This window comes from Cololabis saira, chromosome 3 (genome assembly GCF_033807715.1).
Source record: "Cololabis saira isolate AMF1-May2022 chromosome 3, fColSai1.1, whole genome shotgun sequence".
NCBI lineage: Eukaryota > Metazoa > Chordata > Actinopteri > Beloniformes > Belonidae > Cololabis > Cololabis saira.
In genome coordinates this window covers 14,961,932-14,983,927 of record NC_084589.1, presented here as the reverse complement: position 1 = coordinate 14,983,927, position 21,996 = coordinate 14,961,932, and the positions used below count along the sequence as shown (strand labels likewise).

The window sequence follows — 21,996 nt, the reverse complement described above, 5'->3', positions numbered from 1 at the left end:
ACCCCCCCAACCCCCCCACGATACTCACACACACCTACACACACACACCTACAAACACACACACATGCTCACCATCCTGGATAAACAGCATTCTGTTGCAACATAAAGCACCTAAACTGTGCCGTGTGCGTTTAACTTTTTACCGACGAAAACCAAGGAGCAGATCGGTTAGAAAGTCAAGACGACGCGCCGGCTTCTTAATTTCAGTGAGAGGAGAAGAGGAGGGGGAAAAAAACAAACCCAAAACAACAACAAATGAACCCAGGCCCTGTTAATTAGATAAAGGACAAAGCTCATTATTCTAAAATGATATCGGGGCCCGGAGAGTAAATATGAGTGGCCTGTTAGGGGCGTCGTAATGGGACGGGGATGCACGTCGTTACAGGGCCCAATGATTTACAGCTAGATGCTCTTTGATGTATAGACTGTACCTTTTATTAAGTGGCTGTCGTTACGGTCACTGGCTCAGTCATTTCCCTTTGTGTCTAATCAAAATCCACATCCAGACACATCCAGAGCCACGGCTGCTCCAGATGGGGAAGAAAACAGAACAGGAATGTCGGTGTTTCCTCCACCTCCCTCCCAGCGCACGTACGCTGCACATAATGCAATCTTACAAACGGTAACAACAAATAAACGAATAGAAATGTGAAACTCTTTTGAGGTAATTGAATAATAAAGACAGACTCCTATCATAACTTTTTGGATCTAGTTTGAACAAGTAGTTTCACCGATTAGCGCTCTTGCTTTGGCTTTATCGGATTAGCCCGTCGTTGAGGGGCGCGCTGATCGGCGTCATACATCACCTAGTTTGATTTCTGTTTAGAGGGAATTTGGGGAAGCAGCTAATTGGATTGCAGGAACGCAGCTCCGGTTAAAGATGGTAAACAGCAGAGCAGATTTGTCCCCCCAACTCTCCGCCCCACGGGCTCCCAAACCGCCAGCTCTCCTCAGGATTGCCACAATTCATGACACATTTTTCTCTGTATTCTTAAAAGATAATTAGGTTTATCACCCATTTTCCTATTCTTCTTTTTGTGTACTTGAGAGCACACAATTGCAGCATAAAAACATAAATATTTCTGCGGCACAGCAGCGCTGGCAGGTGAGCCTAATGAAATTCTAGGAGTGTAATTTGATTTACGAGGTGCTAATGCGGCCTGATATTAGAGAGAAAAAGCTCTGATATGGCTGCCTTGTGCTGTATTTAAGGCCTATCAGAAGCCTGATAAAGAGCATCCTGTCCTCAGCACTGTGCCTGAGTTATTGTTGCAGATATTCATATTGATAGTAATTCTTCCCGACGCAATTTAGTGTTGGCAATATATAAATATGGAGATGATAGTTAATTTTGTCGGCTGCTCAGATTGCGATGCTTTAAATTCAAGACTTACAAAAAAAGAAAAAAGAAAAGGAGAAAAAAAATGGCGCTGTGAAGCATCTGGATACTTTTTAAAGTGCCGTTTTAGGACCGTGTGGAGGGGTTGAGAAGAGGCCTTTGACCACAGCGTGTTGCATAAATCAGATTGTCACCAATTTCAGCAGGAAGGTTTCTGGAGCTCTTAATTTGAAGCTTTTTGGTAGAGATATTTTGATTAATAGTCTAATATGTATAAAACCTCTTAAGCTGTGAAGTGAGCTGGTTCTGGAAGCGGCGTTAGACACGGTCGCAGAGCGATCACTCGGTCGCTTCCTTCACTTCTGAAAAAGGACTTCTCTCCGACTGAAGTTTGTGCACCGGAGCGTAATTGCATTTGGTTGCATGTGTGCTTGTAAAGGGTCACACCTAGGTGTGAGTGCTTGGGACCATTGAGCTATGGCTCAAATAAAAAGCAGACAATAACGGGGCCACCACAGAGGGACCTGGTCTCTCCTCCTCCTCCCCTCTCGGCCGCTCCCCACCCCCTTAAGTTATGGGCTGAATAACAGTGCAACAATATTAAGATAACATTTCCTGATTGTTTGTCAGGCAGGGGGCTCCTTCACCCCGCTTTCATCACGTCCAGCGTGTTCATTAAATTGACAATTTGTATTTGCCCTACAGCGGGATAAACAGGAGCTTATCTGATGGGCTTGGTCTTTTTATTATTTATTTCATTATTATTATTTCCCCCCACCGTCCCCTTCCTCCACCTCTGTCTCCCGGGATTGAAGGTAAACATAAATCGGCAGCAGCGTCTCCGCTGTGTCCTTTTTTGCTTATATTGCAGTCATATATGCAGCAGCTCTGGTCTCAGAGGAGGTTCATGTACGATGCTCTGCAGACACACGTGGCCTCTTCATGGAGCTCTCAGCTGTTGCTTTGTGCGACATCTTCCCGGCCTCAGCATAACGTAATTCACTGCATCCTTTGCTTTAAAATGCTGTTTCTGTTTAGACCTGCTCCCGAGACGCTTCCCTCATTGTTTTCTCCCTGCCCAGTTCACTGTCTGTTTTGTGCAGCGGGGCCAGAGATGGATGTCTTTGTTCATTTGAATGCTAACAAGCACCATCCTGGAAGCTGATTTGAGTACCCTCAGACCACATTGACTGTAGCACTTTCTTCTCCTAAGCGCTCTGAGCGATGATGTTGCCCTCCTCAATATCTTATCCGGGAGGAACGAGCCTGTCGTCGGTCAACGCCGAGCCCGCAAACGACATCTAACGAAAACCCGGCGCCTTTTACTTAGGAAACAGTTGTCCCAGAAATTTAATCTTTTACCCGTCTTTTACCCAACACCAGCGCTCTAATCAGGTTTCAATTGACTGCCATTGAAGGAAGAGCTTCTCCTCAGACACATATATAGGTCCGGACCCAGTCAGGCACCATTTAAGCCTTACTCCGTCTTCCTCCCAATATCTCAGAGAGCTCAGGGCCAAATGATTTAATCTTCATTCAGCTAATTTAGTCTGGATTTAAGCTGCCGGTTTGTCGAAGTGCAGAGTGATGGAGTCTGAAAACAGGATGAGAGAGAAAAGGGAGAGCAGGGGAAAACGGAAGGAAGGAGGGAGGGAAACAGAGAGATAAAGTTAGAGCGATGGAGGGAGAAAGAGAGGCGAGGGAGGAGGAGGAGAGGAGGAGAGGGGGCTGAAGATGATGATCCATCCTGACCCTAGTGAATGCTGTCATGTTCCTCCCTCTAGGTAATCTCTCTCACTCACTCGCTATTTTGCATGTGAAAATGCTCTCCTGACAGTTGCATATCAGATAAATTTTCTCTCTTTTTTTCCCCTCATCGCTCCCCTCCTTTCCCTTCGCCAAATAAACAACAGTCTTCACTTTGAAGTTGTCTGTTTGTGTCAGTTTGGCTTGAGGCGAGCGTCGGCCTCTCCCTCTCTTTCTGTCTTTGTGCTGCACTATGAGAGCATGGAGGATTATTTCCTCTCTCAACAGCCGGCCAGCACAACACGGAGGACCGGGGAAGAAGCTGTTAGGCGTCCGAAAAGGGCCCATAAAATTAATCTGCTCAATTAAAAAGAAAATGACACTTGAAGTCTGAGGGAGCGTGAGTCTCCATCGGACGTTGCTGAACATCTTATCTCTTAAATCCAACGATTGTTGTCAAAACAAGTCTCTTTTCGTCTGCTTTGCTCTTAATTACACAAAAAACTGGAGTTTTCTTTTTTCTTTCTCATAATTCTGATTCTTTGGGGTCCAGACCACATGCTTATACACTTTGCAGGTTCCCCATGAAGCGAGCAGCACCTCACCACTTGGGGGTGGTAGTGAGTGTGTGGTAATGAGTCAGGTCCTTTCCAGCCTCTGACAGAGGTACAGTAACTCCTCCTGAAGGATCTCTGTCACAGTTAAGGCCAGAAATGGCCTGTGATGTTCTTATAGACGCCCTGCAGACCTGAACCGGCCCCGGCGTCACACCGCAGCGCAGATATGGTGATGACTGACGGTACGGAGGCAGGAGCAGAGCTGCAGTCACTGCAAGTGGAACCTTCTCACGATGAGAGATGGCTTTTGTCCTGCCTTTTAGGGATGAATGCCTGGTGTAATTCTGACTGAAGAATGCCTTTCTCTCTCTCTTTTGTATTTTTGGTTTCGGGGTCGATGCGTCCACTTCATGACGACGCAGTTGTTCGGTATTTACATTTAATTTACAAGAGCTTTGGTTCTGAAGTGTCTCTGCTTCCGTGCTGTAGTTTTGTGTCAAGGATCATTCCCTGTTTGTTATTTTAAAATCTGTGTTTGCAAGTGGATCCATCATCATCATCACCATCATAATCATCATCATCCCAAAATGGAATATTAACAGATTGTGTATGTTTGAATGATGCAAATGTCCCAGAAAGACCCATCTTTTACCCAACACCCACTCTAATCAGGCTGACTGCCGCTGTAGGAAGAGCTTCTCCCCAGATGCACCAAAAGGTCCAAACCTACACATGTGCAGCCGCAGAAAATGCAGTACATTTACATGTGAAATGAGGATGCACAATAGTTCATTTCTGGAGGTATCCAATATGCTGATATTTTTGTCTCATTTATGTCATGCTGATAAACGACCGTATTCCTCCCGCCTAACAGCAGAGAGCATCAGTCCTGATGATACGGAAATATGATTATGTCCACTCTTATCATCATAACGAACCACTGTTAGATGCAAACACAAATTACTTTTACTGCTTTTGAAACAAGAGCACTACTCTTCAACCCACATGTAAAGCACACAGCTTTTATTCTTATGTAACATTTCCCTTCAAAAGTCCAAAGTTCATCCTACTTCATCAGGTGTGGATGATCCTCTCCGAGAGAAATGCTGACAGCCAGGGCAAATTACAGCATTCACATCAAAACAGATGTTTGGAGGGATGTTTCTTCATTACATAACAGAATAAGAAAACCATATATACCAGGATGAGTTTAGGAACTTTATTTAGGAACATGACATCATCACAAATAGGACTGTTATCGGTTATTGCAGCATTAACATCACAATATTCATATTGGGGGAAAAAATGCAATAAACGGTAGCCAAATGCTGTGCTATTACATTTTAAATGTCATTTTAAATGCCAGTACAATCCAATACAAATACAAAAATACTGTGTTAATCCCTGAGGAAAAATTAATTGTTGCAGAAGTCTAATTTAAGAGGCTCCAGAACAGAGCCAGTCTCCTTTACAAGTTAGTTCAGCTTCTTTAAGTCCCTGGTTCTGATGCTGCTCCCCAACAGATTGATTGAACTCTCCTCAACAGACCTTAAGAAGTAAAGTCTGCTCTTTCCTATAAACTGCATCAGCGTTGTATCGCCAGTCTCGTCTGCTGTCCAGGTGAACACTGACATATTTATTCTCCTCCACCACCTCAGCTACTTCTCCCATGATAAAGCACTGGTGAAGGAGTATAAATAACACAATAAATTTGACAATAAGATGGAACATTACTGTCGGAAATGCTAATTTAAATGAAATGAGCATCTAAATCAGCATCGTGACCTTTGCAATTGTTGCAGGGTTTATTTTTATTCATTTATTTTCAATAAAACTTTGTAGCTATCATTATGAAATAATACATTTAACTTTCTTTCACCGATCTCCAATAAGACACACTATACACTATTTTCGTTTATATATCGCAAGTCATATCATCACAGCAATATTCAACAATGATATCATATATCACATGTAATATCGTGCAGACTTTAGCACGAATACATTGCAGAGTTGTCGCCTAGCAGCAAGTATATTGATGACATCACACGCAGCATTGACGCAGGTGAACTTACAGTAGACAACATGGATGGAAATTTACTATCCATGTTAGTAAATTTCACAGTCTCAAGCACTGCAAGCAGTCTTACTCCACTTCTGTAGATCTGTCTGATGTCGTCGGGCCACATGTACGGTCAGAAATCCATTCAGAGAGGGAAAAGAGTCCGAAACATCCGGCTCCTGGAGCGACATCTTGGAAAAACATGTATCCTATCAGTGCAACACTCTCATCCATCCCACCTTCCAAGGACCTGTAAAAAACTATATACTTGACCTCTCCTCTTCAATTAATCTGCATTTTAGGTCTGTTTCTGATCCTTAGCTGCTCTCTGGAAGCTAATCTACTGCTTTCACGTAGAAACAACACTGCAAAAACTCAAAATCTTACAAGGAATATTTGTCTTATTTCTAGTTAAAATGTCAAATTTTTTGTCAAAAAATCTCATTACACTTAAAACAAGACTCATTACCAGAAAAATAACTTGTTATTTGACAATTTGCTCCTTTTTCAAGTACATTTTCACTTGAAATAATTAGAAAAATCTGACAGTGGGACAAGATTTATCTTCTCATTACAAGCAAAAAAATCTTGTTCCGCTAGCAGATTTTTCTACTTATTTTAAGTGAAAATCTACTTGAAACAGGTGATCATTGTTGTTTTTTTCCAGTGATGAGTCTTGTTTTAAATTGTAATGAGATTTTTTTGACTAAAAATGAGACATTTTAACTAGAAATAAGACAAATATTCGTTTTTGCAGTGAATTTTATGCTCTCATTTGCTCCTAATCATAGCTTGTTTGTCCCGCCACCTGTTTTCTACTGTTGCTAGTCTTGGAAATATTTTTTCCTGTGGAATTGAAAACTCTGGCCCTGCGCAGCTGATACTCAACAGCCATTGGCTCGTCTGTTTGCGAGGGGCGGGTCTTACCAGGAGGTCAGTCACAACTAAGAATCGTTCAGGCAGAACAGCATCGTAACCAGCATGGAAAAATTATGAAGGATCGTAATTTCAACAAACTGCCAGTTGAACCATTCTAGAATGATTTAAAAAGTTATTCCTGTTGTTGCTTTTAAATTCATTCCTGTGACGCAAGACGATGAAAGTTTTCATGTAGACTTCTGAATCTCCTGCTGGTCCTTCTCCATCGTTGTTTCCTCCAAACACACACACACACACTTTCAGCCTCTCTCTCCCTCTCTCTCCGATTCCTCCCACCTTTGCAGCATTTTGCATGGCTGTTTGGAGGCAGGGATGCATATGTATGGGTTAGACGGTGGATCGTGACGGGATCTGACACTCGGGGACAAGATCAAAGCGTTCCATCTGATCCCATAAAAACAGACGCAAACCTTCCTCTCATCCTTACAAAACCCCACTGTCTCTGCCATCCCCAACTCCTCCATCTTCTCTCCTCCGCTCTCTCCCCCCCGCCCACCTTTTCTTGTTCCCTCCATCCCAGCGTACCCACGTCAAGGCCTGCCCGCCTGCCTGACTTTGCGATTATGCCCCGTGATAAACAGCGGCCCGTTTAGCTCATAAAGCAGGAGTGTTGTGCATAATGCTTACAATAAAAGATAGCATCTCTTCACTCATCTTATTTACTTCTCCCACGGCGACACGGGCGACGGGCTGTTCTATAAATACAGCGGCAACGGAAAGTGAAGGAAATACACATGCAGATGTTCAGCTGTTGGTCAAATAAAGTCTCTGCCAAGTTAGGTGACGAGAGCGAGAAGAAAACTGGGCTCTTTAAGTAGATATTTGAGCTGAGAGCCAGGTGATAAAGGCGCCATTTTAAATCTGCTCCATCCTTCCTTGTAAGTGAGCTTAAAATGTCCCCTCAACTGGTGCAGGGTGACATCTATATCCCATTTAGATTCATCTTTATAGAAGATATAGATTGATATGGAGGCCAGGACACATTTTCCTCTCTCTCTCTGTCTGTCTCTCTCCCCTTCCCTCCACCTCCTCATCTTTAATTCCCTCCTTTCTCCTTCCTCCCCTCCCTCCCTTCCAGTAAGGAAGATGTATGAGTTTGAATTATTGATTCAGACACATGCTACATGCCGCTTGGAGTCATTATTTGTTCAGGTGAGTGTCATGCTGCTCGCTATGAAACAGATACCACGGGGATTAAGCGACACAATCAGGACTTAAAGACAGCCGCCCTCCCTAAAATAACACGGCCCTCACTGCAAGACGGATGCTCCCCAAAAGCCGACTTCATTTGTTTATGACTCGCGCATTAGTCATTCTGCGCCTAAATTATGGCGCGCGGTAAAGATTAATTCAAGCACGGGCTTTTCTATTGTCTTCCATGTTTCTAGAAGTCCTAATAACACACGGAAGATGGATATAGGTGCAAACATCCTACACACGGGGTTTAGAAAAAGAAGACAGCTTTTGTCAGGTTGTAGACGTGGAGAGAGTGTAGACGGGAGTCCAGGGACGGGATGACGAGCATGTTCACGGCCTCTGCTCTGATTCTCAGAAGACATCATGCAACCAGACAATAAGTCAAGCTTTACCTTTACTGGAATGATGCTGTCTGAAGCCAGGTGAGCTCCGGTGTGTGTGAGAGGAGGAAACGTTCTGTAGAGGGGTTTTCAAAGAGGGGAGCTGCGATACGAGACCCTTAAGAGAGAAGCCAGAAGTAAAATATTGTTAACTGTTCATTTAGCCCTGGCTAAGTGGTCAGGGACACTGGACAGGTGAACTCTATTCTCCCCAATGGCCCTGCAGGGTGTGTGTGTGTGCGTTTGTGTGTGTCTGAGTGCGTGCGTGTGTGTGGACTGTAACAGAATTTCTCTAAGTCCTCTGGGCCCTGGTGCAAAGCAGAGAATAAATGGTGGAGGTGGCAGGCCAGGACAGAAAAATCAATGCCTGCTTATACAGACATGACACACCACTAGCCAGCTGCATTCTGTGTGTGTGTGTGTGTGTGTGTGTGTGTGTGTGTGTGTGTGTGTAGATGTACAGTCCAGAATCACACAGCCCTGTGCTCCGTGGGTGTGGGTACAAGTAACCTCCACTTCTTCCCTCACAGGGTAGATTTTCCAGCATTTTACAACAGCTTTGGGATCAGTAAATAATTCTGATTTTCCCCTCCTCACTTCTCTGCTCTCTTCCTTTCTTCTTCTTCTCCTGCAGGAAGTTTGAATGCCAGTTGTGCGACCGCTCCTTCAGTGAAAAATGGGCCTTGAACAACCACATGAAACTGCACAGTGGGGAGAAGCCGTACAAGTGCGCCTGGCCTTCCTGCCACTACGCCTTCCTCAACTTGTCAGCTATGAAGGACCACTACAGGACACACACCGGTGAGACGCAGAGCTGGCAGCCGAGTCGCTGCTGCTCCTCCATAAACATGATAACTGACACTCCAAAGTGCACAATTCATGATACTTGATTTTAGAGGCAGTCATTATTTGTCTTGGACAAAGGGATATTCATCACGAAAACTCTTACTTGGACCAGACTAAGTGCACTTTTTTCCCGTCCCTCTATAGCCGTAGACTGTTACACAAAATAAAGTTTATGTGATCTGTGAAAATCTCACATTGATCATGAATCTTCACAGCTTTGGTTGGAATAAATATCCGCGAGTTTTTGGCCGATAATAGCCGCGGCTTGTCCATCTGTACTCATTTTCAACATCCACAGAAAGTGGAGAGTGAGTTGTTGGCGGTCTTGCAAACACTCGTTAGATGCTTCAGCACACCTCTGATCCCGATAGGACTGCCATCGTTATGCGATACTTTTTCAGCCAATTAACAGCCAAAGAGAGAAGCAAAACAGCACAGGGATGTTTGTATTCTCGTGTTGTTGTTTTCTGCTTCCTCCACATTTGGAGCGTTGCGTGTCGAGGAAATGAAGCAAGTGTGCATTCCCCAAATCCAACTGGCCGTCATGTGTATTTTCCAGAAAGTCCATCTGGACAACAAGTGTATTTTCGTCAAATCCAGCTGGTCAGCAAGTGTGTTTTCCTCAAGTCCATCTGATGCTCATGAGAATCGCTCCCCCACACTCGACCAGTGATGTGCGTGTGTCTCTGTGAGGCGAAACGGTTGAAAAAGACAGGAAAGAAATGCTTTTGCACTTTTCTGTGTTCAAGTCTTTCAAGTTTGGTCCAAAAAGAAATCAGTAACAAATCCGAAGATATCCAAACACGTACAGAAGAGCTTCTTTGGTTGCACTGCAGCTACTGGTGGTTGGAGGATGAACTTAGGTGTTTATAGTAACTGTCAAATCTTAAAGTCCAACATAACACAACCGTATGACTTAATTTTAAAGGGCACCTACTATGAAAAACAAGTTTTTTTTCTTGCTTTAACATATATAAAGTGGTCTCCCCTCAGCCTGCCAACTCAGAGAAGGAGGAAAGCAACCAAATTCTGCAGTGTCTGTACAGCCGCCCGGATGATCCATCCAGTGTGATGTGGCTTCTACGAGCCGTACAGATTCTGCTCCTGTCGTGACGTCACGACATGAGCGATGTGTGAAACCACGCCCACAACTAACTCCACCGGCCGGACCTTCCGCCATTTTTTCGTAGCGGTGTATTGCGTCATTCAGGCAGCCAATCAGCACAGAGCCTCATTATCATAGCCCCGCCCACTCAGAATCCTACATAGATAATGAGGTTAGAGAATGGGATGATAAAGACATGGCTCAGAGGCTGAATTTCTAATTTATTTAGCAAAAACAATCAAAAGCTTGTTTTTAAGACATTCAAGGCCTGTTTAAAATAGGTATTAGATGCCATAATAGGTCCCCTTTAAAAAATCAGTCTTAAAATATGCCATCCAGAATTGCAAGGTTCTGTGATGTCACAGATGTGCCAGGCCAGCTCTTTAATCTTGAAGAAACTGCCTCTCGTAGCCGTTAGATACTCATACTACCAATCAGAGACAGGAAGTATGTGGCACAGGCAGAGCAATGCTACATGAGTGTCAACAAAACAGTCTGTAATGTTGTGCAGGGGAGCAGCTAGACCAGTGAGTGGACCATTGGCACTTCAGCAGATATGATCTGATGATCTAAGGTGTCTTTAGCAGTCCTACGGTCATCGTGGTTGCTTTGCAGGTGCTTTCTTGTACACCCCCCTGTAATTCATGGCTCATTGCGATGGGTTTGGTACATTCTGTACCAGTGGAAATGGCTGTGAATAGGAGGAGTACCACACATATTTAGCAACAGATAATTGTTGGGAAGTGTGTAATACCTTGGCATCCTCCTTTATTGTTCCTCTGAGGTTGGCAGCTCAAGGCACACCTTGCAGATGAGGAGGTGAGGTCAAGTATGTGACCCCCCTCCTCCTAAAAGCAGCCACTGTGACCACAGCAGAACAGACATGGTTAAAAAGGAGCTGTTGTACTGTATCTGTGTCATATTTTGTCAAATATATTTTACGTGCACATTTCATGAAGACCTCAGAAAGGCAGGCAGGTTTATTTGTACGCTACAATGCAACAAGGTGACTCAAAGGTCTTTACAGAGACATTAAAACATCACATGGTAGAAATTAAAAGCATGTTTTAAAGTTTAAACCAAAAATAAAGAAAAAAGATTAATCAATACAATCAGTAGTTAAAATATGATTAAGTTTAAAAAAAATCCAGCTTAAAAGTGCAGATTTGGAACTTTATTCAGTGCAGCTGAGAACAGGTGAGTCTTCCACCTGGACTTAAATAAATTGTGAAAAAGTGTTTCAGCTGATCTGAGGCTTTCTGGGAGTTTGTTCCAGACGTGTGGAGCATAGAAGCTGAATGCAGCTCCTCCGTGTCTGGTTCTGACTCTGGGAGCTGATAAAAAACCAGATCCAGATGACCTGAGGGGTCTGGAAGGCAGAATTTGTTTCCTTTTACTCAACTTTGATCACTAACTAAAAACTTCTTCTATGAACATGCTATTATATTACTGAAACACTCATTTAACCCGTTATCTAGTGTAGCAAGTTCAAGAAGAAAGTATTTTTTTATTTATTGGTTTAAAGTCCAAATCCACTGGAACCGCTCAAAGTTAACTGCTCCCATGATGATATACCTGATGTAAAGGTTAAGCATCTTTCTTTCTTTTTCTGATACCACCACAACAAAGGAGAGGAATCTCCACCAATGAAATCCAAAGCTTGGATCTTGGCGCTGAGACGTGTGGGTATTTTCATTATACTTGTGCGTGCTTATACAGCAGCAGCTTGTCTTTCCAATTCTATCCCTCCTTTTCGTCTCTGTTCTTACAGTAAGGTGCACTGTGGGACCGCTCAGAGTCGTGTTTTTCTTTCCTTTCTGAAAACTTTGGATAGACAGATGGTTCAGTGGGCGGTAGAAGGATACTGTCTTGAATAATAGCCCCTCAACAGGCGTCCAAGTCAGTGTCTTTGAAAGTGTCTTTGTGCTGCGGCCCAGCAGTTTCCCCTCGGCCTCTGTGATGTCCCACACATGGCTCCTTGATGCTCCTTTAAGTCATTGACAGAAGCAGCAGCAGCCAGTGGCCTGACAGCCTGAGTGAGCTCTTGCAGGAGAGCCCTCCACCCGTCCCGGGCCCCCGCTGCGTGCACGGGTTCATGTATGTGTCAGAACGAGACTCGCTGGATGTTATTTTAAATGTGTTTTAACAGTGATGTAACTTCAAGGCGCCTCCGACATAATTGGAGCTTTTATTTTCATTTGTTTCCAGCTCTCATCGCTCCCCATCAGGCAGCCGCCGCCATGCTGTCGCTTAGTTGTCACCTGGAAAGGTGTCGGGTTTGTGCGTCGTGGAATGTGTGCATTACTTTTGTGTGAGTTTGGGCGGCAGGAAACACACTTGAAGACAGCAAGAGAGGTGATTGAGATGGAAAAAAGTGACTGAGTGACTAAGAAACATTGAGAGATCAAAGGTGAGCAAATATGAAAGTAGGGGAATTAAGACAAAGATCGTTTTTAGTGCGCGACAAGACCTGACTTGATTAGCGACACTCAGAAGGCTAATGCAATTTGCGCTGGTGTGACCTCCAACACTCCTTTGTCTGTAATTGGTGCCGAGTTGAGCTGTTGGCTAAAGGTATCCTGTCGCTGCAATCGCATTCCAGCGGGCGGCCTGACACACTGAAATATTATCTGCATGTTTGTGATCTAGTTAAAGGTTGTAAATTGTCTTCTTCGCAGACCTAAGACGCGATGCTAATAAAATAAGAAGGAGATTGAAAAGTTGAACTAATCTATCCAGGGAGCAGAGCAGTCAGTAGTGGGGGGGGGGTGTGAGTTACGTCGTACGCTGGCGGAGGAAACGCAGGGGCTAACAGGAGGTCGTCCAAGGGTGGAGTCTGCACTTAGGGTAAGCTCATTTGTTGAAAGTGTCAAATTAATTTAAAGTGATGGGGGGGAACTAAAACATCAAGACCTTCATCGTGGTTCCAAACTTTGGTTGACGTAAACTGTGTTTGGTTTATACATTTCCAAGGTCGATGATCAATGAAACACAGACATGGATGGAGTTAGACTAAACTATGACACTGTTATCCAATAACATAGTACAGTAATTACAAAACCTCTTAGAACTGAGTTCTTTACAGCTTATTTCTACAGTAAATTTGTGCACCAGTTACATTAGCTTCCTGAAACTGCTTTTCCATGGAAAATTCCCAGTTGGAGGGGTTAAATGATATTCTTTGCCCATTTGAAATACCTGCCACTTAAGACTTAAAGCGAGGCAAGTGGGCTTCTGTTTCTTTGCTTTTGAAAACGTTTCCCCTTCCATTTAGAGAGCATGGTCAAGTCCAGCTATAGCTGTGAAAATAGGGTTTGCGCCAGGAGCACGATGCAGTTCAGCCTGTCCCTCAGGCTCTACCTTCATTGTGGCGTAGCATGCCAGAAACCCCCCAAAGAAGGACACTTTTAAGGAAAATCAAGTTGAAACTCATAATGGGCAGTATGATCAAAATTGTGGTTGCAATATTTTTTTAAGGCTGTGGCAGAGCTGGCTGGTATCTAACTGGAGCAGGTCTTGTGTTTCTTAAAGGAGCTGTATGTAAGAGCAATAATAAAACGAATCATAAAATGACCCTGATATGTCAACAGACATTTAAAAATCATGTTCATTTCAAATACTTATGTCACTGACAACAACACTCAAGCCAGGATATTCCAGTTTAAAAAGAGGAGTTGCAGCCCTCAACTGATGTTTATGTTGTCATTTTTTGTTTTGGCCTGAAGCTCCACCCTCCACCTATCTCCCAATCACCAAGTCAGTATTGTTTCTGAAGCTCCACCCTCCACCTATCTCCCAATCACCAAGTCAGTATTGTTTCTGAAGCTCCACCCTCCACCTATCTCCCAATCACCAAGTCAGTATTGTTTCTGAAGCTCCACCCTCCACCTATCTCCCAATCACCAAGTCAGTATTGTTTCTGAAGCTCCACCCTCCACCTATCTCCCAATCACCAAGTCAGTATTGTTTCTGAAGCTCCACCCTCCACCTATCTCCCAATCACCAAGTCAGTATTGTTTCTGAAGCTCCACCCTCCACCTATCTCCCAATCACCAAGTCAGTATTGTTTCTGAAGCTCCACCCTCCACCTATCTCCCAATCACCAAGTCAGTATTGTTTCTGAAGCTCCACCCTCCACCTATCTCCCAATCACCAAGTCAGTATTGTTTCTGAAGCTCCATCCTCCACCTATCTCCCAATCACCAAGTCAGTATTGTTTCTGAAGCTCCACCCTCCACCTATCTCCCAATCACCAAGTCAGTATTGTTTCGGCATCCAGGTTGCCAGCTCGGCTCTAATTATCGCAGCCATGGCAGCCTACGTTCCTGCTGCATTCTGCAGCCTACCTGGCAACCTCTGGTCGGGGGGAGGAGGGGGAGGGTACACGCCGCTCAACAATATTTTGAAAGTGACTGCAGTACCAGTTTTGGACATTTCTCACAGACGGCTCCTTTAAATGAAGGAACTTTAAAAAGAGATTGACAGTACATCAATTAAAAGGATTAAATAGATCCGTCTTGTATACAAGCAGGAGGGTTTAAACCAGGGGTCGGCAACCCAAAATGTTGAAAGAGCCACATTGGACCAAAAACACAAAAAACAAACATGTCTGGAGCCGCAAAAAATGAAAAGTATTGTATAAGCCTTAGAATGAAGGCAACACAGAAAAAAGTTGAAATGTCGAGAAAAAAGTGGAAATGTCGAGAAAAAAAGTCAAAATTTCAAGAAAAAAGTTGAAATGTCAAGATTAATGTTGAAGTACAATTTTGAGAAAAAAGTCAAAATGTCGAGAAAAAAGTCGAAATGTTGAGAAAAAAGTAAAAATTTCGAGAAAAAAGTCAAAATGAAGAAGAAAAAAGAAGAAAAAAAGAGAAAAGACAGGGGAAAAAAAGCTCCAGGGAGCCACTAAGGTGGCGCTAAAGAGCCGCATGGTTGCCGACCCCTGGTTTAAACTTAAGAAATGTGCTACAAGCAGTGTACGTTATGTTAAAAATAGAAGATCTGCCTTTTTATACATTTTTCCTGTCACTCAATCGTTCTCTTGAGTTATTTGAAACCCATTTAAAAAAAAATGCAGACAAAGAAGTGGTGAATCTTCCCCTATGAAGTTGAAAAGGCCTACTGTATAAACACATGACCACAGCTAAGCTCCTGTTGTGCATCGACCCCGGGTGCATTTCGTTTACTAACAACCCACACTAACGTGCGCCAGAATTTGAAAAGGCCAAATCTCGTCATCGTCCGGCCAGAGTCGCAGGGTGTGACCTGCTCAGCTCTGCTCGTTGGACAGAAAAAGAGAGGGGAAGAAAGTTAACACCTCCATTCTCACTCTCCAGCCTCTAACAGGATTCATTGTTCCTCTCTGATTTGTGCGTTTTTTTATGTTAATCACTCTCCGCGCACACACCAGTCATGTCTGAAGGCGGCGGAGCAGGACTGTGATGGGGGTTTCACTGGTCGTCAGCCGCCACGGTAATTTATAACGGCTGACGAATGAGTGGCTCGAATAAATAAATAAGCACACTGTATCTGACCCATCCAGCTTTTCCTACACTCTTGGGCGTTTCGGAGGGGGGAGATACATGAGCGGCGCGGTGGGGGGGGCGGGGGTTGAACACAGCGACAGGACCACAATTGATTTCCTTATTGCTTCAGTTTGTCGCTTAATCTGGCGATATGCTGATAAATCTTCGCACTTTGTCAATTAATTTCCCTGAAAAATGAGACCCAAAATGGCGAGCACATCAATACAGCAGCGGATTCTGTGTCAAAAATTAAGCGGTAAAATTAATTGCCCTCCCATCCGCTCCTGCTAAAACATAACTAATGAGGGAGGCAATTATAGCTGCATGCAGACTCCTCCGGGGTTATTTAAAACACATACGCTCACAACCACACACACTTTTATATTTGCACACACATGCAAAGGAAGGTTGTATATTTTGACTTCAAAGTTCTTTTATTGTCTGGCAATAAGGCCTATTTAATTCCAGTAAGAGGTGGAAGGTTGAGGTGCATCATGGGAACAAAAGAGAAGAAGTGAAGGCAACTATTCAAACAGCCCAAAAAAGTTTAAGTGCTCTCAGAGCCGACGCATTAGCAGTAGATGAGGTTTTATAGAGGTTTTTTACGTCTGCACTTGTTGACTTGCAGGTTTACTTCCTTTTAACTTCAGGTTGGATTCAAACTTATCCTGTTTTTGGAGTTGACAATCTTTAGTTTCAGATAAAAGCTAGAGGGCAACAGGAGTCCAACATCATCCGGGTCAATGCTATGGGGATGCGGGGGATTGAGGGACCGGCCACATGGTCCGGCGCTGACAGCAGCAGGTCCCCCCTCCTGCCGCCCCACCCCGTCTCCACCCAGGTCCTCAGAGGGCTCGACCCTGCAGAACAGCAGATGAAAAGCGCACATGTAATTTATCGCCAACGTTTCCTCCTCAAGAATAATTGTGGCGACTGCGGCTGGGCAAAGCGATCGATGCCTATGGATTTTTCTGTGGTGTGGTCTTGTAGCGTTGGCCATAATGAGGGATGGAAAGGAGGGGGAGGAGCGGTGGAGGCCAGGAGGAGCGAGGGCTGCTTGTTATTTTATTTTTTTCCAGATAAACGCACTGATCAGGGGACCTGTAACTCATGATGAGTCGAGAGACACAGAAAATAAATGTGGTGTTTATAAATCAGTTTATTTTGAAAGAAAAAAAAAATCCCACCCAAATTTCATACATTTTGCTAATTTTATGAGCTTTTTCTGCTTGTGTCCTTTCTGTTGTCCCCTCAAGGATTTTAAATTCATTACACCAGTCTTTTTTTTTCAAGAATTTTTTTATGTGCCAATTCATAATAAATACATAAACAAATAGTTTAGCTGAGGACACCGACAGATCGTAGCAAACCTTCACGTATATTAAATCCTAAAACTTGAGGCTGCACCGGCCAGCAGACGTCAGAAAAAAGGAAAAACTCCCTTTAAACACCAATAAAGCTCCAGCAGCACCAGATTCAGTAAGAGTGGGTATCAGCGGGTTATGAGGCGAGAGGACAGAGGACATGCAGGAGATGGCTGCTATGAGACAAAGAAAAACACAAAGTGAAAGACAGCAATGGTGGCTGCAGCCTGGACCTGCACCAGCAGAACTGAAGGCATGGTCCAGGATTCAGGGTTTTTAGATTAATCCGTAGAGGTAGGGATGGTGTTTCAGTCCTGGATACCAACTGGAGCTGGTTCTTCAAGAGAGGAGCCGATGACTGAAGGCTCCGTCTCCCAGTCATACCTTAGAATCTGTAAAAACCACAAGTAAGACTGCAAATCTGGGGGCGAAGTTCCCTGTTGGGACCTTTTTGGAACTATGACATTTATGTGATCCGATGTAACCCGGCTCTCGAGAGATTTATATGTGAGGACAAGAATATTCAAATCTGAATTTGTTGTCAAGGCCGTGACATTATGGAGAAGACAGTGCAGGAATACAGCCGAGGTCGTTTCCCGCCGCTCCAGGCACAAGAGCTCCATGAAACCAACAGCTGAACCGTTCCCCTAAATGTGATTCCAGTATTCTCTGGTGAACACCTAATATGATGATATTCCTCCTCAGATGCTGTGTGTAGTCACTTAATGTAAACTGAAAACTTATTTAAAACTGGCTTCTGAAGAAATATTGTTAGTTGTTGGCTTGTGCCGTACGTCAAAACAAGATCAAGAGTTTAAAGAAGAAGGTCTGTAAACATCTTGAGACAGCCGGGTTCTTGGAAAAATGTAAGTATTTAAATAGCTTAGAGACATTGGTGCCAACATGATCCTCCCGCTGGAGCCAAGTTTCTGTTAAGACGGAATAAATCAATATTATGATCAAAATCAAGTTATTTCCTAACCGTGACTCAGACGGGAGAGATCTAATCGTCAATAAACAATATTAAACGGTGTGGTTTTCTTTTCTATTAACTTGGTCATCTTCATTTTTTTGAGATTCTTATTATTTACTTCTATTTTGTTTGATTTTTGGTTTATTTCATCCGTGGACAGGAGCAGACACAATCGTTTTGGGAGGTGGGACCTCTGAAAAACCTGTAGAGAAGCATGTAAGACTGCTACTCTGCTTCTGGTGTCGACACCGGACTGTTGAACTGTTGGACTTTCCGACTCTCGGACTGTCACACTGTTGGATTGCTGACAGAATGTATCCACATTTCTAGATGAGAGCTGCATCCATCCATCCTAAGTGGTCTCTCACAGTAAGAGCTGATAGTGTCCCAGAAAGTTTGTATCCATCCTTTTTTTCTGGACACAAAAAGGTCAAATGCAGAGTTGGTGAGTGGAAAACAAAGTTTCACCCATGATTGAGTAGCTTCTCGAACCACCTTTAAATTTTTCATTCTTTTTTTCAGTCTGCTATAGCGTTGCTGGTGTTCAGCTGCATGAACCCATTTCAGCCAAGACTCAGCTGACGGTCTAACATCTAACTCTGTATCACTTTGGTATAAAACCGGAAATCACAATCAGCCCAGTTCCTGTGGCGTGTTAAGTTTTAAATGTGCATCCTCTGAATGTTAGATTAGCTTTTGTCAAAATAACAATAATGATAATAATTGTGTTGAAACTCCCTTTAAACACCAATAAACCTCCAGGAGCACATCATCCAGGAAACAGCGGGCGCAACAGTTGCTTCTCCAAGACCATTGCTGATGTCTTTCCTCGTTGTCATTGTGTTAACACACATCTGAAGGTTACAGACCAACAAGCTTTGACAGAGGTGGCAACACTTTCAATTTACTGATTAATAAAGTGAATTTGTTTACCAGGGCTGCTGCTTCCCCTCTTTACTCCCACGGAGGCGCTGAAGGCGTGCTTAGTTTTAAACGTGCATAATCTGCAGGTTCTGTCAAAATAATAATAATTATTCGCTGTTATATGATGTTCATACCTAAAACAAAGTAAGATGCAAATTATTTATTTAGTCTAGATATGTAAAACATAAGACTTTCCACCTATCTGTATGTAAATGTATACTAATTATTATATATATATATATATATATATATATATATATATATATATATATATATATATATATATATATATATATATATATATATATGTGTGTGTGTATATATATGTATATAATTATTTTTCTGCAAACATCAGCCAAGTATGTAGAATGACGGTCTTAACTGCTAATTTTGGATAAAGTGTTACAAAAACAAAGCAGAGTGGACCCTTATATAAATGAAAACAGTTTTCTTTTAAAGACTAATCACACTCGGACTGTAAAGTGAGCCTGAATGAATTGGCCAACAAATGTAACTTTTTAACAGCATTTTTTTTCTTTTTTTCACCCACTCTTCTAAGTGACACCGCATTAAAACTCCTCTCACAGTCGAGTGGCTTTAAATGGGTGTTATAGACGAAACTTGAGGCTGCTTTGTCTCTGCGGACTCTTTGAAAGCTTTTATCGGTGCAGAAGCGCGGTGCACCGCCGAGGCCCAGCTGGAAGAGTCGCCCAAATGTGTTATCAGTGAGTGGCAAGAGCCGGGGCTCGGCATCAGCATTTCCATGAATATTTAGGCGATGGGGATCTCAGCTGCACATCACAGAACGTACGTGCGTGCGTGTGTGTGTTCGTGTTAGGGCCGTGTGATGCGGCACCTGCAGCGTCTCCATACATGCGCCGGAAAACAACATACACATGTTTGATTTGTGTTTGCGTGTGTGTAGATTTGCATGGACAGCTGTGTCCATCCCGTAAATGTGTGTGTGTGTTTGCTTCCCTAAGCAAGCCACAAAATGTTAGTGTGTGTGTGTGTGTTACTGCCTGTGTGCAGTGACGTACAGAAAGAGGGGTAGAAAGAGAGACCATCATGCTGTTAATGACGGAGCCAGATGCAGAGAAGAGAGGAGGAGTGTAAAAAAGCTCTCCACGCTCCCCATCTGGAAGGCATCGCCCCCAAATGAAGTTGTACAAAACCATCCCATTGATAATAAAGCTAATTTTTATGGCTCTGACAAGTATGTAATTATGTTCAGCGGTGCTTTTCAGATTTTATCACAGTCAATAAACCACACTGGCAATTTCCCGTCCCCCATTTGACATATTTACACGGATCCATCTGATTGGAGGAATTAGTTAGCTATGAGAGCTCTGATGGATATACACTAGTGATCTGTGACTTCTGCTTGGCTCATTTGTTAGCCAACTAGACCCTCTGCTCATCTGTTCAGTCTGTTTTTTTTCTTTTTCTCACATTCTGCTTCGCTCCTACTTTGCACATTTCTCTCCATCTCACGTCTCCTTCCTCTTTGTCTTGTCGAGCGCTGAGCTCTCGCTCAGCCATTGTCGAGTGGGAAGACAAACACGTTTCTCTTCTAAAGGATTCAAGATCCAAATGTAACTAATTGCCATCCTCCTCAATCCGCCCCGTATTTACAGCAGTAATATTACTGTTTGATTGGAATTGACCCTTTTTCAAGCAGTTATCAGTACATCCAGAGTTGTCACTCCTCAGCTATAAGACCAAGCGAGAATATTCATGGTTGGTTACATTTAAGCTACACGTAACCTATTGACTCCAAACTATTTTATTCATGGACTATTTATGTGATTTATCTCGGCTCACATATTTCAGTGAGATTAAAATTAGTTCCTTTTTCTCTTATCTAGTTTTTTATTTTGCTTTTCAAAGCACGCATCAGGTAATCAAGTTGAAGCTAATGAAATTGTACCCAGAGGCCGCTCAAAGGCCAAAGTACGGTATTTTTAACCACACATCGCAGGTCAGTGGAGAAAAAAACTCATCATCGCCTTCTTCATCTGTGAAACTCACAGATTCTGTGAATTTCAGCCAACATTTCAACATCTTGGGTGCAGAAACGCTCCTTCAGACAGAAATGTCTGGAATTGCATATCTGTTCCTAAAAAGCAGTCCCGTCCCTCCTGCCTTCAAACCTGCCGATCCGTCTATCTAAGCTTCATTTTCTTACCTTTTATGTATCAGTAATGTCACTTTCTCCATTACAGTTCAGAGAGGAAATGGCTTCTCAATCTGCTGCTCCCAAATTTAAATATTTTTCTCTTCGTTATGGTTTCCAACCTTCAGAGTTTTAACAGAAATGAGCTGTTAAGATGCACATGACCTACCGACATACTGCGACTGGCTGTGACCAGCGCAGACCTCTGACCGGATACCTGAGGAATATGGTTCCTGTTAATAATTATGATGTTTCGTTTAATGTTTTATTTTTAAATGGAAAGCAGTGTGTCTAAACCCAAGTAGGAATCCTCCTGAACGATGCATGATTTACATGTATTTAATCTTTAAAAGACGATCAGTCTCTGAAGCTTTTTTCTTCCTTTCTTCTGCAGGAGAGAAGTCTTACCTGTGTGACCTGTGTGGTTTTGCGGGAGGCACCAGACACGCCCTGACGAAACACAGACGCCAACACACCGGTGAGCAGCAACACACACACACACACACACACACACACACACACACACACACACACACACACATCCTGAACTCACGCAGCACGCAAACTCACCCGTGTTTTGTGTGTGAGGACTTTGACAGTCTCAGACGGTGATTGACACTTCTGAGGTGTGAGCATCCTCATGACTGTTTGCTGTGTCTCTCTCACACACACACACACACTCACACACACTCAGGCGGATCAGTGTGACATGCTGCTGTTGGTGATGGGCACGTGTACACGTATGCCTGACTGAATCTGAGATTTTTAATTTCAGTTATCATTTCACCATGTCATTCTGTCACTTCCGGAAATTGCATTTTTCAGATAGGCTGTCAATAATAAGAGATTTTTTTTTCTTAATT

The 21,996-nt window shown here is 43.3% G+C and overlaps 1 protein-coding gene across 1 annotated transcript in view; it reads left to right on the top strand.

The window, feature by feature from the left end:
- znf407 (zinc finger protein 407) overlaps positions 1-21,996 on the top strand; it is a 177,950-nt gene that overhangs the window by 91,766 nt on the left and 64,188 nt on the right. The window contains exons 6-7 of the mRNA XM_061716334.1: positions 8,855-9,021; positions 21,528-21,611. Of these exons, the coding sequence (XP_061572318.1) occupies positions 8,855-9,021; positions 21,528-21,611 (251 nt within the window). The remainder of the gene's footprint in view (positions 1-8,854; positions 9,022-21,527; positions 21,612-21,996) is intronic.